Consider the following 16,444-nt stretch of genomic DNA (forward strand, 5'->3'; position numbering starts at 1 on the left):
ATCCATTTCCTTGATGCTTTTCCTTATCCAATTAAAAATTTGATTTGCAAAGTCATTTGTTGTCATTTTTTCCAGTTATCCCCTGTACTGGTGTTTTTAAATTAGAGGTTTCATTAATTAGCTGATAATCTTTGAGCTACTGAACAATGCCAGCTAACGTTTTTTGAAACTATGGTGGAACTAAACCTGACACTTCATAAGTCACAGTAATAACGACCAGTTTGACAAAATGTTCTAACATTCAGCAATTTTAGTTGTTTACGTTTCAATTTGGGTTCTAATCTGCACCATGAAATGACCAACTTCTTCTCTGGGGACTACCAACGTTAAAATACACAACCGTCTCCTGCTCTCCCTCTGACAGATCAGATAGAGACTCAGCCAAAGGCACAACCTCCTCTGATTGGCCAACACTACGTTTCTGTTAACCCTTTCCTTGACTGGGTTACTACTGGTGTACACAGGGAACATACTACTACTACTACTACTGCTGTACACAGGGAACATACTACTACTACTGCTGTACACAGGGAACATACTACTACTACTACTACTACTGCTGTACACAGGGAACATACTACTACTACGCTGTACACAGGGAACATACTACTACTACTACTACTGCTGTACACAGGGAACATACTACTACTACTGCTGTACACAGGGAACATACTACTACTACTACTGCTGTACACAGGGAACATACTACTACTACTACTGCTGTACACAGGGAACATACTACTACTGCTGTACACAGGGAACATACTACTACTACTACTGCTGTACACAGGGAACATACTACTACTACTACTACTGCTGTACACAGGGAACATACTACTACTACTGCTGTACACAGGGAACATACTACTACTGCTGTACACAGGGAACATACTACTACTACTACTGCTGTACACAGGGAACATACTACTACTACTGCTGTACACCGGGGAACATACTACTACTACTACTGCTGTACACAGGAACATACTACTACTACTGCACAGAGGAACATACTACTACTACTACTACTGCTGTACACAGGAACATACTACTACTACTGCTGTACACAGGAACATACTACTACTACTACTACTGCTGTACACAGGGAACATACTACTACTACTGCTGTACACAGGGAACATACTACTACTACTACTGGGTTACACAGGGAACATACTACTACTACTACTGCTGTACACAGGGAACATACTACTACTACTGGGTTACACAGGGAACATACTACTACTACTACTGCTGTACACAGGGAACATACTACTACTACTGGGTTACACAGGGAACATACTACTACTACTGCTGTACACAGGGAATATACTACTACTACTGGGTTACACAGGGAACATACTACTACTACTGCTGTACACAGGGAAAATACTACTACTACTGGGTTACACAGGGAACATACTACTACTACTGCTGTACACAGGGAATATACTACTACTACTGGGTTACACAGGGAACATACTACTACTACTGCTGTACACAGGGAACATACTACTACTACTGCGTTACACAGGGAACATACTACTACTACTGCTGTACACAGGGAACATACTACTACTACTGCGTTACACAGGGAACATACTACTACTACTGCTGTACACAGGGAACATACTACTACTACTGCGTTACACAGGGAACATACTACTACTACTGCTGTACACAGGGAACATACTACTACTACTGCGTTACACAGGGAACATACTACTACTACTGCTGTACACAGGGAACATACTACTACTACTGCGGTACACAGGGAACATACTACTACTACTGCTGTACACAGGGAACATACTACTACTACTCGTTACACAGGAACTACTACTACTATAAGTTACACAGGGAACATACTACTACTACTGCTGTACACAGGGAACATACTACTACTACTGGGTTACAGGCGCGTAGCATCGGCGACAGACACACAGGATATTAAACCTGTTTCAAGCCCTTTGAACCTGTAATTGTTTGTCCTCTAGCTCTAACAGACAAGTTCGCAAACTCTCACTTGAAACACTAAAATTAATAAAAAAAATAATAAAATTTGTTTTTTTTATCATAATAATTCTTAGAGGGGCTGAGATGAAATTTAGGGGGACTAAAACTGACAATGGGCAGAAATATTGTAATATAACTAATTACTCTCAAATAACAGTAACTAATCTTTAATGTATTACATTTTGGAAGTAACTTGCCCAACATTGTCGACAGGTGAACAGATTCTGGTGAGTCCGTCCTTCACAGGATCTCTTCAGGTCATCATAAATCATCTACATTCAAAACAGGTGGAAATAAAAACATATAAGCTCAAAGAAGAGCCATTTAAAACACACGAGTCATGCTGAGCATAGAAAGTACAGCCCCAAATCCATCACCGACATTAGGGGCAGTAAGACCTACTGTTACTTTTACTTTTTCTGTCTTTGTTTGTATGTAAAGGGCCTTTGAGTATATTTCAAAGCCCTTTACAAATTAAATGCATTATTATCATTATAGATAATCATATGACAGATGTAGAGGAAATGTTTACATTCTTAATAAAGGCATCTAGGATACCGTATCATAACTTTTGTTGTGTTGTCTGTTTGTATTTGTTTGTTCTTTTGACTGCTGTACACTTCCATTGTAGAAGACAGAAGAGGAAACAAAAGCTCAACTTGATTTAATGCTATGCTCAGGTATTTTTACAAGAAGCGATAGATAACATCTCTCCCTCAACGCTCCGCTAAGTGTTGGAATGTCACGTTTCCTGAAACGCAGGTGAAAGTTTGTCTGAGACACAGCAGAGCTGCAGACGAGACAAGTCTCTCTGTTTCTCTCGAAAGAGACATTCAGCTTTATCCAGCAGCCGAATCTCCGCCAAACACTGGTGAGTACACAGAGAGAGAAAGTACACATTAATGTATTGCTTATAAAAGGCAGACAATTGTTTTACAACTTTTATAACTGTGACACACTTCGGTACGTAGCCTTGAATTCAAAGTCTTTCCTCCCAGCCTCACCGTGTCGTCTCTGTAGTTGCTGTTGTTGGCAGATTAAAATATCTGAGTAACGGCTGTAAAGATTGTTAATCATGTGTTGACAGCTTGTTGTATATTAGACACTATATATGTGAGAGCAGAGGGGAAGAGTTGGAGGCCCATCTTCTGGAAAATGTGGCTGATGAAAGAGAGGTGGACATTTTCAAACTGGCCAGGGACAACAGATGGAAATTAGCCTGCTGAGCTAACTCTGGCTCTTTTACAGTTGCTTTGCTGTTGATTAATGAGCACTGTCCCTGTCAAATAAATAAATAAAATTAAAATGGACGAAGGACCTATCCCTGATCACACCATGGACATGACACGTGGACAGCACTGACACAGTATTACGGCCTAAGCTACTTTGCATTTAGGCAGTAGATTTAAAATACAGATCAAAAATAATTACATTTGAATATTGTTTTGACATGTTTGAGCAAGATCCTATATAGTTTAGGCTGTGCAGTTCTGTTCAGGTTTGTTTACTACTGCATTGGATAAAAGAAATACATTTATCAAAACCCTTTTGTAACATTTTATTGATTGAGGCATGTAAAATGTAAACCAACTTTGTTATTTTAGGTCCTGTTAACAAGTTTCTTTATTTCAACTTCATCAGTAAACAGCAAGGCACATAGGTATAAGAGGTAAAAGTCAGGCAATACACTGAAATGAAAAAAAAAGAAGAAATGACATTGTTGTGTTTAACTTGGCTAGTCAGCAATGTTTACAAAGCAAAAAAAAAAAACTCACAATTCCGGCTCAACAATCATCAGGGTGCCAAAATGAAGAGCATTGTTTATAGCCTAAATGTCACGGCTCAGAGAATAGTAGGACCCAAATGCAGAGATAGCCAGGCAGAGGATGTAACCACCAACAAAACATTTACAAAAATAAATGGAGTCCTGGATAAAGCAGGCAAAACTATACCAGTATGTAGTACAATAAAAAAACAGGAATCACAGGAACCAGGAACCGGGAACACTGAGACAAAATCAGTTAGAGTCACACACAGAAATAACAACCTGACAACAGAGAAAGGAAACACAGAGACTAAATACAAGAGTTAACGAGCAAACAAGGGAACAGGTGTCACTAGGGGCGGCTGTGGCTAAGAGGTCGCCTGCCAATCGGAAGGTTGGTGGTTTGATCCCTGGCCCTGCAGTTCCATGCCGAAGTGTCCTTGGGCAAGACACTGAACCCCGAGTTGCCCCCGATGCTGCGCCATCGGAGTGTAAATGTGTGTGAGTGTTTATCTGATGAGCAGGTGGCACCTTGTATGGCAGCCTCGGCCACAGTGTATGAATGTGTGTGAATGGTGAGTGGTTCCTGTACTATGTTAATGCGCTTTGAGTAGTCGTTAAGACTAAAAAAGCGCTATATAAAAACAGTCCATTTACATTTACTAGGGCTAGGAAACGTCCGAAGACATCAGGGCGGAGCAAACAATCACAAAGGTGGGAAAACCAAAAGACAGGAAGTGAGACAGGACAACACATAAGAGAACAGAGAGACTACAAAACAAAACAGGAAATGGAAAACCAACAGGAAACACAAAATCAACTATACACAGAAACTTGACACTTGACTAGACGCAACACTAAACACAAAAGGCTAATAGGTAATACCGCTCTCCAGTCATCAGGTAGACAAAAGGAAATGCTTCTTCCAAGAAGCAATGGAACAAACTTAAACACATTTATGTTGATATGACTGGAATGTAGGCTTAATTTAGTTGAACAATTCAACTCATGCAATACAGATGACAGTGGCTGTTTATCAATAATGGACGTAGATGTTTCCTGGCAATAGCCTGAAGCCACAGTGTTTAGCTGTTGTCTGGCAACCCGGTCTCACTCCAGGTCGTGAAATAGTCACATTATTTAGATTTATTGACTGTGTACAGGTCACGATTTTCAAATCTGGGGGACGCAACAATGGGGAAATGAGGCGCCACACGCCGGCCACAACAACAGGATGGACCGCCACATGAGGGACGCCATCCCCCGGCGCATCCCCAGGTGCAGGGGCACACAACCAGTGTTGGGAAAGTTCACTTTCTACATGAACTAGTTCAAAGTTCAGTTCACAAATTTTAAAATGAACTAGTTCATATTTCATACTTCATACTTCAACATGTTGAACTAAGTTCACAGTTCCAAAAATGAACTAAGTTCGTAGTTGTTTTTTTTCATATGTTGCTGCGAGCTATTATTTTTCAAAATTATTGCCACAGCCCATAAAGAACCACAGACAGCAATTATTTTATCAGTTTTAACACTGAAACTATGCGTCAGATTTCATCTTCTTATTCCAACAGTTTCAGGTCTGCTGTGGATGGGACTGAAGTGCAGATTTTCTTTATGAAAGCCAGCGGGCAAAGTTTGAACAGAAATGTCAGATTTTTCCATCCTCACCGACCTCGTCATAAAACTGGTTTAAATGATCATACGAAGCCTCCACGCTGCTTTTAGTTTTGATGACTCATGCGGCGGTGCGACACTGGTGGCTGGTGTTGCCAGATTGGGTGTTTTTTCCGCTACATATGAAGGCCTGTTTACAGTGTGTTTTACCCAGGTTTTGGCCTGGAAGGCTCTGTAGAAATCCTATTGGACGAAGTTAAACTGAGAGAGCGTGCCGTTCACAGACACCAGGATGAAGGAGTTCATGGTAACGTTCATCAGGCGGTAATACGGTACGTTCAGTTCACAGTAACGTTCATCAGGCGGTAATACGGTACGTTCAGTTCAGCCCAAAATATGAACGAGTTCATGAACTATCGTTCAATGAACGCGTTCAGGCACAACACTGCACACAACAACGGGGAAACGAAACGCCACACGCCAGCCACAACAACGGGAGGTTAGGAAAAGAAGAAAGGTGAAAGGAACGTCACATGCGGGATGCGATCCCCGGTCTCCTGGGTGTAAGTCCCGTGTTGTTTGACCCATCCACCCCTCCCCGACCAACATCAATGTCAGCGGACTTTACCACCATGAAAAAAATACATTATCGTGTCCTGTCCACGACTCAATAGATTGAATAACGTGACCATATCACGAACTGCCATGAGACCGGGCTGTGTCTGGGGGTAAGACGGGGATAGGATGCTTCTTCTGGTAGATAGCTGTAAGACACTGTTTCGTTAGGGTAAGTTGGTGCATGTAAAGGCCTTTTTATAGTTTTTATAGTTGTGCACTGACGCAGACCCCTCTGCGTCTACGCTGGACCCTACGCCCGTAGCCTGACGTGCACCTCATGAAAAATTTAACTACACGTCGCTCGGCCGTGGCTTGGTAGCGTTGCATTTCCTGGTTCTCCTTCTCCATCAACAACGTGAGATCAAGGAGAGGGTTAACTTCTCCTGCTCCAGATCTCCCACCGTAGTCAGAAAGAACAGGGGAGACCCTTTGTTTCTCTCACTATGACTTTAGAGTCACTACTCACTCTGGAGATAATCACCATCACTCTCTCACTTCTCCCTCACTCTACCACCCACTCCCCACAAACACACACACGTGTCGGCTCGACGCACACACCAGCGCACAAGTATAAACATCAGGCCACTTACGTAGGCTACGGCGAAAGCTCTGCGTGGAGCCTCCGCAGAACTGTAAAACAAGATTAAGGATGATGCACTGTGCGCAGCAACAATGGTCATCACTTGGGTGATGATGCATATCATGACCTGGGATACATCCCATGTCCCTTATTTGATAGCTCCTTGAGTCCTCATCCTTGGCTGAACCAGAAGTTGTTCTGTCCCTCCTTGGTGAAGGCAGTCTCAAAGCACTTATTTCTGCCCTGAGGACCGAGCAGGGATCACCGATGAGCGAGCATCACTGGGGGACTATAGCCGAGGAAACATGAGAGCAGCCTTCATGGAAGCCCTGCAGCTGAAGGAGTTGCTAACTCCGCTCAAACAGCTGACGAATTCATGTGACACTTTAGAGGAAAGGATGTCTCATCCCTCTAAAACACATTTCCTTTGTTCCTCTCTCCTCCCGTGCTTCCTTGGTGGGAGGGACTAAGACGCGAGGAAGGGACGCAAGTGGAGGACTTGAGGAGGCAATTTTAGCGACATGAGATGCAGCTCTGGTCACTCTCCATCTGCCCTTGTCGCCTCCTTTCTTCCATATCCATTTGGAGCTTAAACCGCTCTTGCTCCAATTCCATCTCTCTACAATGACATTCATCTTGACAATGAACAGCTCATAGTCTCACTGTTGTTGCTCTACCACTGGTGCTATTAGGCTGGTTAACTCCTTCATGCTGCCCTTCTTGACAGTGCTAGCTTCAGCACGACCAGTGGGAGCTTTTGACCTTGCAGTTGGTTTGCTTTTCTTTTCATGTGAGGGGATCTGAAGAATTTGTTGCTCAACTCACAAACACTGCTCTACATTTCTTTGAAGTAGAAAGTTAAATTGTTGATAGAATTCAATAAAGTAGGCTTACTTCTTCATTAGCATTACCAAATACAACCATATAAGAGGTTTGTGTGTGTTTCAAAATATTAATCACAAAAGTGGCATATTTACACTCTTCCATCCATGTACTTTGCAATGTTTACCTGATTTAACTTTGTCTGACCCATCTTTGGAGGAACTTTTTGGGTCTGTGCTGTTAGCCTATGAGGTGAAAAATTAATGTGAGAAAAACTGTGCAATTATCAGCTAACTTGTGAGCTGCATTGGGGAATTGAACCAGCTCTATTATAGCCGATTCCAGCTATCGTTTAGCCAGTGAAGTACCTGATCAGTAATTGTGTAGGGTCGGTACCTCCGTGTAAGTGAGCCTATTCCATGTCAATTTGCTTAAACGCTATTATGCTCACTCACTATGATCCTGATGATCGGGTGAAAAATTCGGAGACCCTCAAGAATTTTAAAGTAACTCCTGGGTTGATTAGTAAAAACTGGCCAAATCCTGGGCTCTGTAAGCTAGTAAACCTTTAAAAGCCACTTGAGCTCAGTTGTGCCATCCCCATTTCTGACACATCATCGTGGCTTTTGGTTTCTGTTTTGGATAGTGTTGTTGCACCATACAACACTGCAAATTATTTCACTCATGCAACCACACTGAAAAAAATAACTTGTAGGATTTACTTGATAAAATCATTGTAACAATTTGCACTCAGTTTTTCTAAGTAAATTTTACTGCTATGATATCAAGTACAACTCACTTGCCAGTATCAAGTAAAATGTACTTACCTCTAAATGTAACATTTGTGAAGACATTAAGTAAATGTTACTTAATTATATTTAACTTAGCAGGTTGTATTTATTAAAAGTAATTAAGTAAAGTTAATTTCCCAAGGAACATCACTGTTGTGAAAATATCAAGTACATTTTATAAATCTGTAATATTTACTGTTATGAAGTAATTAAGTAGATTTTATAATGTCTGTCCATTTCACATTATGAATTACTTGGTTGCATGAATTTATATTAATCACTATTATGTAAATGTGTTACCAAATAAATGTAATACTTTTCGCTGCATTAAATACTTTTATTACAAATCACAATTAAATACAATAAAGTTAAACAGTTTGTCAAGATTCACAATAAACCATTAAATCAGTAATCTTCACATCAACTGATTAAGTCTTGAAACAAGTAGTTAAAGTGATGGTTGAGGTTACTTTGTTACCAGAAGCTACTGAATAACATTGGGTGCTAGCGCAGAGTAAGCGTTATCAGCTGAATAGCTTAGCGCAGGGGTAACGGGATCCTCGTTTGTATTCGTAATAGACTCAATTAACAATGCCCGAATAACAACGTCTACACTAGTACATATAGGTTATGCACTCATAAAACGATGGATTGGAAAGTTTTAAGTACTCCAGAATGTAAAAAAAAACACGCCTGCTGGCTTCTGCTCTCTGCTGTTGTTGTTGCTGCGCTGTAAGAGGTGCTTAGGGAACGTCTACAAATTACAACACAGAAATGAAAGCACCAAAAATATTTATTAATTTAACTTATTTTTTAGTAAGTGCTGTAGAATAACTAGCAGGAGAAAAGTTATAATTGAGGTAAGTTTGGAGACATTACCTTATTTAATCATTAAATTAATAAATATTTTTGTAGCATCTCTTTTCGGTGTTGTAATTTGTAGACGGCCCTAAGCACTCTTACTGCCCGGTTGTAACAGCAGCAGCAGCAGCAGAGAGCAGAAGCCAGCAGGCAAGTGTTATTTACATAAACTTCTGGTGTACTTACAAACTTTACAATCCATCGTTTTATGAGTGCATAACCTATTTGTACTACTGTAGACGTTTGGTATCATTTCGGGCATTATTAGTGGGGTAATGTTAAGAGACACTTCGGATCCATTAGCCTCTGCGCTAAGCTATTCAGCTAATAACGCTACTCTACGCTAACTCTCCCAATATTCGACCCAGGTGAAAAAAGCTTCTGGGGGGGTGTTTGGCTCGAGGTCATGGTGCAAAGGACCCTAGGGTGAAATTACTCCGAACCATCACTTTAAGGTACATTCAGTAACCTCTGATAATTTACCATAACTATAGTTCGACTAAACCTCAGCAGCCAACAGTGGCATAACTAACATTAATGAAGAGCACATGCATAGATCAGCTGAAACAGAATGGTCACTTTTCCTCAAAGCTCATTCAACGTCTGCTGTTCTGTAAAAACAAAACAAAAAACAACATAATGTCCCCTAAAGAAAAGGAAAATCTGTTCTACTCCATCCATCACAGATCTGGAATGATACTTTTCAAATACCCAATTAGAATCTCAAAATTCACTGAAACAATTCAATAACAGCATTCAAACCGACACTAAGTTCTCTTTATGCTCTTAAAACCTGAAATGGATATTTACAGTGCCTTGCGAAAGTATTCGGCCCCCTTGAACTTTTCGACCTTTTGCCACATTTCAGGCCTCAAACATAAAGATATAAAACTGTAATTTTTTGTGAAGAATCAACAACAAGTGGGACACAATCATGAAGTGGAACGAAATTTATTGGATATTTCAAACCTTTTAAACAAATAAAAAACTGAAATATTGGCGGTAAAATTATTACCGCCCCTTAAGTTAATACTTTGTGCCGCCACCTTTTGCTGCGATTACAGCTGTAAGTGGCTTGGGGTATGTCTCTATCAGTTTTGCACATCGGAGACTGACATTTTTGCCCATTCCTCCTTGCAAAACAGCCGAGCTCGCGAGCGCGTGCGATTGGAGAGCGTTTGTGAACAGCAGTTTTCAGTTCTTTCCACAGATTCTCGATTGATTCAGGTCTGGACTTTGACTTGGCCATTCTAACACCTGGATATGTTTATTTGTGAACCATTCCATTGTAGATTTTGCTTTATGTTTTGGATCATTGTCTTGTTGGAAGACAAATCTCCGTCCCAGTCTCAGGTCTTTTGCAGACTCCATCAGGTTTTCTTCCAGAATGGTCCTGTATTTGGCTCCATCCATCTTCCCATCAATGTTAACCATCTTCCCTGTCCCTGCTGAAGAAAAGCAGGCCCAAACCATGATGCTGCCACCACCATGTTTAGTGGGGATGGTGTGTTCAGGGTGATGAGCTGTGTTGTTTTTACGCCAAACATAACGTTTTGCATTGTTGCCAAAAAGTTCGATTTTGGTTTCATCTGACCACAGCACCTTCTTCCACATGTTTGGTGTGTCTCCCAGGTGGCTTTTGGCAAACTTTAAACAACACTTTTTATGGATATCTTTAAGAAATGGCTTTCTTCTTGCCACTCTTCCATAAAGGCCAGATTTGTGCAGTATACGACGGATTGTTGTCCTATGGACAGAGTCTCCCACCTCAGCTGTAGATCTCTGCAGTTCATCCAGAGTGATCATGGGCCTCTTGGCTGCATCTCTGATTAGTCTTCTCATTGTATGAGCTGAAAGTTTAGAGGGACGGCCGGGTCTTCGTAGATTTGCAGTGGTCTGACACTCCTTCCATTTCAATATTATCGCTTGCACAGTGCTCCTTGGGATGTTTAAATCTTGGGAAATCTTTTTGTATCCGAATCCGGCTTTAAACGTCTCCACAACAGTATCTCGGACCTGCCTGGTGTGTTCCTTGTTCTTCATGATGCTCTCTGCTGCTTATACGGACCTCCTCTGAGACTATCACAGAGCAGGTGCATTTATACGGAGACTTGATTACACACAGCTGGATTCTATTTATCATCATTAGTCATTTAGGTCAACATTGGATCATTCAGAGATCCTCACTGAACTTCTGGAGAGAGTTTGCTGCACTGAAAGTAAAGGGGCTGAATAATTTTGCACGCCCACTTTTTCAGTTTTTTATTTGTTAAAAAAGTTTGAAATAGTCAATGAATTTCGTTCCACTTCATAATTGGGACCCACTTGTTGTTGATTCTTCACAAAAAATTACAGTTTTATATCTTTATGTTTGAGGCCTGAAATGTGGCAAAAGGTCGAAACGTTCAAGGGGGCCGAATACTTTCGCAAGGCACTGTATATTCACTCTGACAAAATATCTTCATTCCACAGTTCCCTAATTTTTTTTTATTTTTTTTAAATCTTACACCAGCAAAATACATAGCCAACAACAAATGCAACAAGATATCTAACAAGTAGTCGTGGCCAAATTTAACCACATTAAACAGTCTTTTGGGGAATCAAAACATAAGGCAGCTCCAAGTCTATGTGTTTGACAGTGAAATATCCATAAAGACAAGCTCTCCTACAAATCAGCGTGGGTCCAAATAGCGAAATCCAATTTTTCAAGTTTTTGTTACAATCGTTGTGATGGAGAAGTAAGTTGGGGTGTACCAACAGCCTCGATTGTACAGCACTTGCCATGTCGATAGCATTTAAGAGAGCAACTTCAACTTTAAAGATTGCACTTTTGGGGGCATCTTAACACCATCCATGTCCAGGAAAAGTTTCTGGAACACCTCAGCAGTGTGCAAGCTTTAGCAGTACTGCCACATCCTGGAAACATCTCCCTGCCTTCTAAAAGGATGGACACATCGACTGGATCCTCTCGATCAGCACCATGGATGACCAGTATCTTGAGGATATGTTCAGTGGCCTCACTGCGGGTGTCCTCCTGCATACAATTTATAAGAAAGAAAGAACACAATTTTACTGAGAAACAAATACAAAAGATTCACTATCAGTGCAGAACAAACATGCTTTCTAAAAATTATTAAACATAACTCACATTATGTTAAATTCAGTATGTCTTTTACAGTGAGTCAACATAAGTAAAAAAATGTGTAGAACATTGCACAAGACAGCTGCAATTCACGGATTGTACCCATGAAATGAATGTTGTTCAAAACCATACATTGTGTGCCTCTGCACCTTTACAGTGCCAAGAAACCTTATGACTTTGTAATTTGGACCATTGCTGAATGGAAAATCTTCATCCCTTTGTGTCTTACTTTTTCACTTGCACTTAAAATGATTTTTATGACACATAAAAAATAAATCATGATTTAACAGGGAATCTTCACATATCTCTTCTTTCTCGCTGAGGTACAGGATAAGGCTTTGGTTCTATGAACAGATTGATAATGTGTCAATACTGTGTGAAATGATGCAGATTTTGTTGTGTGCAGTTTTCTGCTGTTCAAGAACAGGGAAAAATAAGAGCATCAATATTATAGTATTCTTTTTCTACTTGCCTGTATGAGACTAATGTTGCCGCGTCAGACCAGTCACTGATATCACAACGCTCTACTGTTCTGTTACTTGTTGAGAGACACAAATTGTTGCATTGAGTTCTCATTTACACTCTGTTTAATGCATTGTAATACAGCATTGACTTTGCACCTGACAATTGGCATGGCAACGAGGCGGAGGGGCTTGCTGCCCATTGCATTCAAAGCTAACTGTCCCTGCTTCAGCGCCTAGACCGAGATGCACAGGGCTGAAGCTACTGATGCTAACTTTGGGCTAGCTAACAGTTAGCCCAACTCCTCCATTAGGTTTTTAAAACATTACATTTTATTTTCATTAAAAAGGTGACCAGCCTTCATACCGTTAGCTCACTAAAATAAAATGGCTAACATCATACAGGCACTTGCTGCTACACATCAATGTTTAATTGGTATCCAAGTTCACCTGCCATCTGATACTGCATTTTTCCAAACTTTCCTTCTTTGGTGCAGACTAGCTTTGATAAATGACTTGCTGCGAAGTTTTCAGTGGATATAAAAACGACTAGACACTTTTAAATAACGCCTAACATTATAACGTTAGAGGACACACACACACACACACACACACACACACACACACACACACACACACACACACACACACACACACACACACAGGCAGCCATCACGTTACATCGATTTCCTTACAGAAACATGACAGTTTGCACTTATGGCCAGCTAACATTAAATTACTCAGAAGTTAACCAGACTAGCTAGGTGACTTTGTCTACAAGAACGCTGCTAACTACATTTAATCTCCTCTACTTTTGACTAACCACCAGTCTCAACTTTATAGAAGTGGATAATGGCGGCGCTTTTACGTTATTGTGATTAAAACTCACGTTCAGTTAGCTAAGTTTGAACCGCAACGTCTATGCAATAATCAAACCATCAAATGAACACATATTTGTTATCACAAACCTAAAATAGAAAAGTCAAAACTTACCGAAAATAAGTCAGCCATGTAAAAGCAACATCCCAAACCGACCGTCTCTGCCATGACTGAATGAAAATGAAACATAATGCGCATTCGCGGATTCAAACGCACCTTGCTTTTCATATTAAAATGTACTTGTATTTTTAGGTTAATGTCCTGTGACTATAAAACATTAAATAGTATTTGTAAATATATGATAAAATGTACTCTTTCTTCTCAGTTAAGTTATTACATGAATACATTGTATAAATTTTACTTAAGATGTTCTCGTTCCCACTTAATCTTGATTTTACAATGTATAAATTGAATTAATTAATTTAATAGATTTTACCATACCACAAAGTCATTATTTTCAGTGCACTCACAGTACTGAACATACTGATTAGTTGTGTAAACCCTGTTGTGTGTATAGCTGGTTCGGGACATTTGCCTGTAATAGTTTTATTTTATGAAACAAATAATCAAGATATGAAATTACAGTTTTGTTTTCTCACACATTTTGTCCTCAGAGTGCCGATATGTCTGCTGTCAGCTGTCTGCTGACTGAAGATCAGTTTCTCTGCTCCATCTGTCTGGATGTGTTCACTGATCCAGTCACCATACCATGTGGACACAACTTCTGTAAAACCTGCATCACTAAACACTGGAATATTAATGTCCCGTGTCAGTGTCCCAACTGTAAAGAGGTTTTTAACAAAAAACCTGAGCTGCAGGTCAACACTTTCATCTCTGAGATGGCTGCTCATTTCAGACAGTCAGCTCAACAGGAAGCCAGCAGCAGAAGCACTTTCTCAGGATTCAAAAAGAAGACCTGGATGTTCTTCCTGGTGTGTCTGATGTGTGTCTTCATTTCCTGGATGGTGTCAGAACAAAAGAAACATGATTTTGTGAAAGAAGAATATGAAGGGAAGAAGATCAAGCAGTGGAAGACAGGGCCTGAAATTCTGCAGATGATCCAGAAGGAGCTCAAACACTCAATGGAGCTCAGCAAGGAAGACACAAACAGACAGATCTTAATCGCTGTGAAGGAGTCTTTCGAGAGAAGCCAGGCCGAGCTCATCGAGACGATCAAAGAGAAACAGAAAACAACAGAGAAACTGGCTGAAGGCTTCAACAACGATATGAAACAGGAAATATCTGAGCTGAAGAAGAGAAGCACTGAGGTGGAGAAGTTTTACAAAGTTCAGCTGGAAAAACTCAGTGAACAGATCATGAAACTGCTCCCTGAGTCTGATCTGAAGAGGGTCCAGCAGTATGAAGTGGATGTGAGTCTTGATCCTGATACAGCACATCCTAGACTCATCCTGTCTGAAGATGGAAAACAAGTACATGATAGTGATGTGACGAAGAATCTCCCAGACAACCCAGAAAGATATGAGAAACATGTTTTTGTCTTGGCAAAGCAGAGTTTCTCTTCAGGAAGATTTTATTACGAGGTTCAGGTTAAAGGAAAGACTGCGTGGTTATTTGGAATGGCCAGAGAGTCGATCAACAGGAAGGGACAAATCACAGTGAGCCCTCAGGATGGTTACTGGTCTATATGGTTGGGGAATGCCAATGAGTACAGAGCACTTGATGACCCTGCAGTCCTTCTCTCTCTGAAGTCTCAGCCTCAGAAGGTGGGGGTGTTTGTGGATTATGAGGAGGGTCTGGTCTCCTTTTATGACGTTGATGCTGAAGCTCTTATCTACTCCTTTACTGGCTGCTCCTTCACTGAGAAACTCTACCCATTCTTCAGTCCCTGTCTTAATGATGATGGTCAAAACTCTGCCCCTCTGATCATCTCTCCTGTCAGTCACTGAGTAGAACAACTATTTGATTTTCTAGATTCACTTTCATTTAATGTAATACATGTATATTTACTGTTGATGGTAGGTGTACATATACTCAGGCTTTAAATTCAGGGGGAATGTGCAATGTATTGGTGTATACTGTTCTGAGTGTATGGATCTGTGTGTGTTACTGAATGTTAACTGTAATTTGTTTGTACATGTATCCTGATTAGGGCTGGGTATTGCCAAAGATTTTGCGATTTGAATACATTTTTGATTCAATATCAATTCTATCAAATTTTAGTTACAATACCAATTTTGCTTGGATATGAAAGAAGGAAAAGAAGCAACCCTTAAGTAAATTGTGAGTTCATGGAAAACACAAGACTTTCACCTGGGAAAAGGGTGTTTGTGTCCCAGGAGTACTATTTAAGGGGACCAGTGTTTTAACACAAATCACAATCTTTTTTTCTAATCTTAAAGTGTTCATATTATGCTTTTTGGCTTTTCCCTTTCCTTTATTGTGTTATGTATCTTTATTGTGCATGTTATAGGTTTACAAAGTGAAAAAGCCCAAAGTCCACCCAAATGGACTTACCATCTCCAACAGAAAACACTGTTCACAAACTGCTCCAAACAAAAAAAAACTATTGTAGTCCAGCCTTTACTTCTGTGACGAACGTGTGTCACTTTGTAACACACGTTATAATGCTCGCCAAGCTGCTAGAATGGCACGCCCTCATGCTCTGCTTCTGACTGGCTAGTAGTCCTTACCTAGGTACTGTCAGGGCACGCCCTCATGCTCTGCTTCTGACTGGCTAGTAGTCCTTACCTAGGTACTGTCAGGGCACGCCCTCATGCTCTGCTTCTGACTGGCTAGTAGTCCTTACCTAGGTACTGTCAGGGCACACCCTCATACTCTGCTTCTGACTCGCCAAGGTCCTTACCTAGCTCAACACACAGGGTGAAAAGAGGAGCTGCAGCAATTTGCAGTGCAACAAATATATATTTT

The 16,444-nt window shown here is 40.6% G+C and overlaps 1 protein-coding gene across 1 annotated transcript; it reads left to right on the forward strand.

Annotated features, from left to right (window-relative positions):
- The first annotated feature begins 2,807 nt into the window (after positions 1–2,807).
- Positions 2,808–15,937, forward strand: LOC120564532 (E3 ubiquitin-protein ligase TRIM21-like). Its single transcript, XM_039809590.1, has 2 exons — positions 2,808–2,887; positions 14,170–15,937. Exon 2 carries the CDS (start codon positions 14,179–14,181, stop codon positions 15,460–15,462), a length of 1,284 nt encoding a protein of 427 aa, XP_039665524.1. The 5' UTR covers positions 2,808–2,887; positions 14,170–14,178; the 3' UTR covers positions 15,463–15,937.
- The last annotated feature ends 507 nt before the right edge of the window (positions 15,938–16,444 follow it).

This window comes from Perca fluviatilis, chromosome 8, assembly GCF_010015445.1.
Source record: "Perca fluviatilis chromosome 8, GENO_Pfluv_1.0, whole genome shotgun sequence".
In the NCBI taxonomy this organism is placed as follows: Eukaryota; Metazoa; Chordata; class Actinopteri; order Perciformes; family Percidae; genus Perca; species Perca fluviatilis.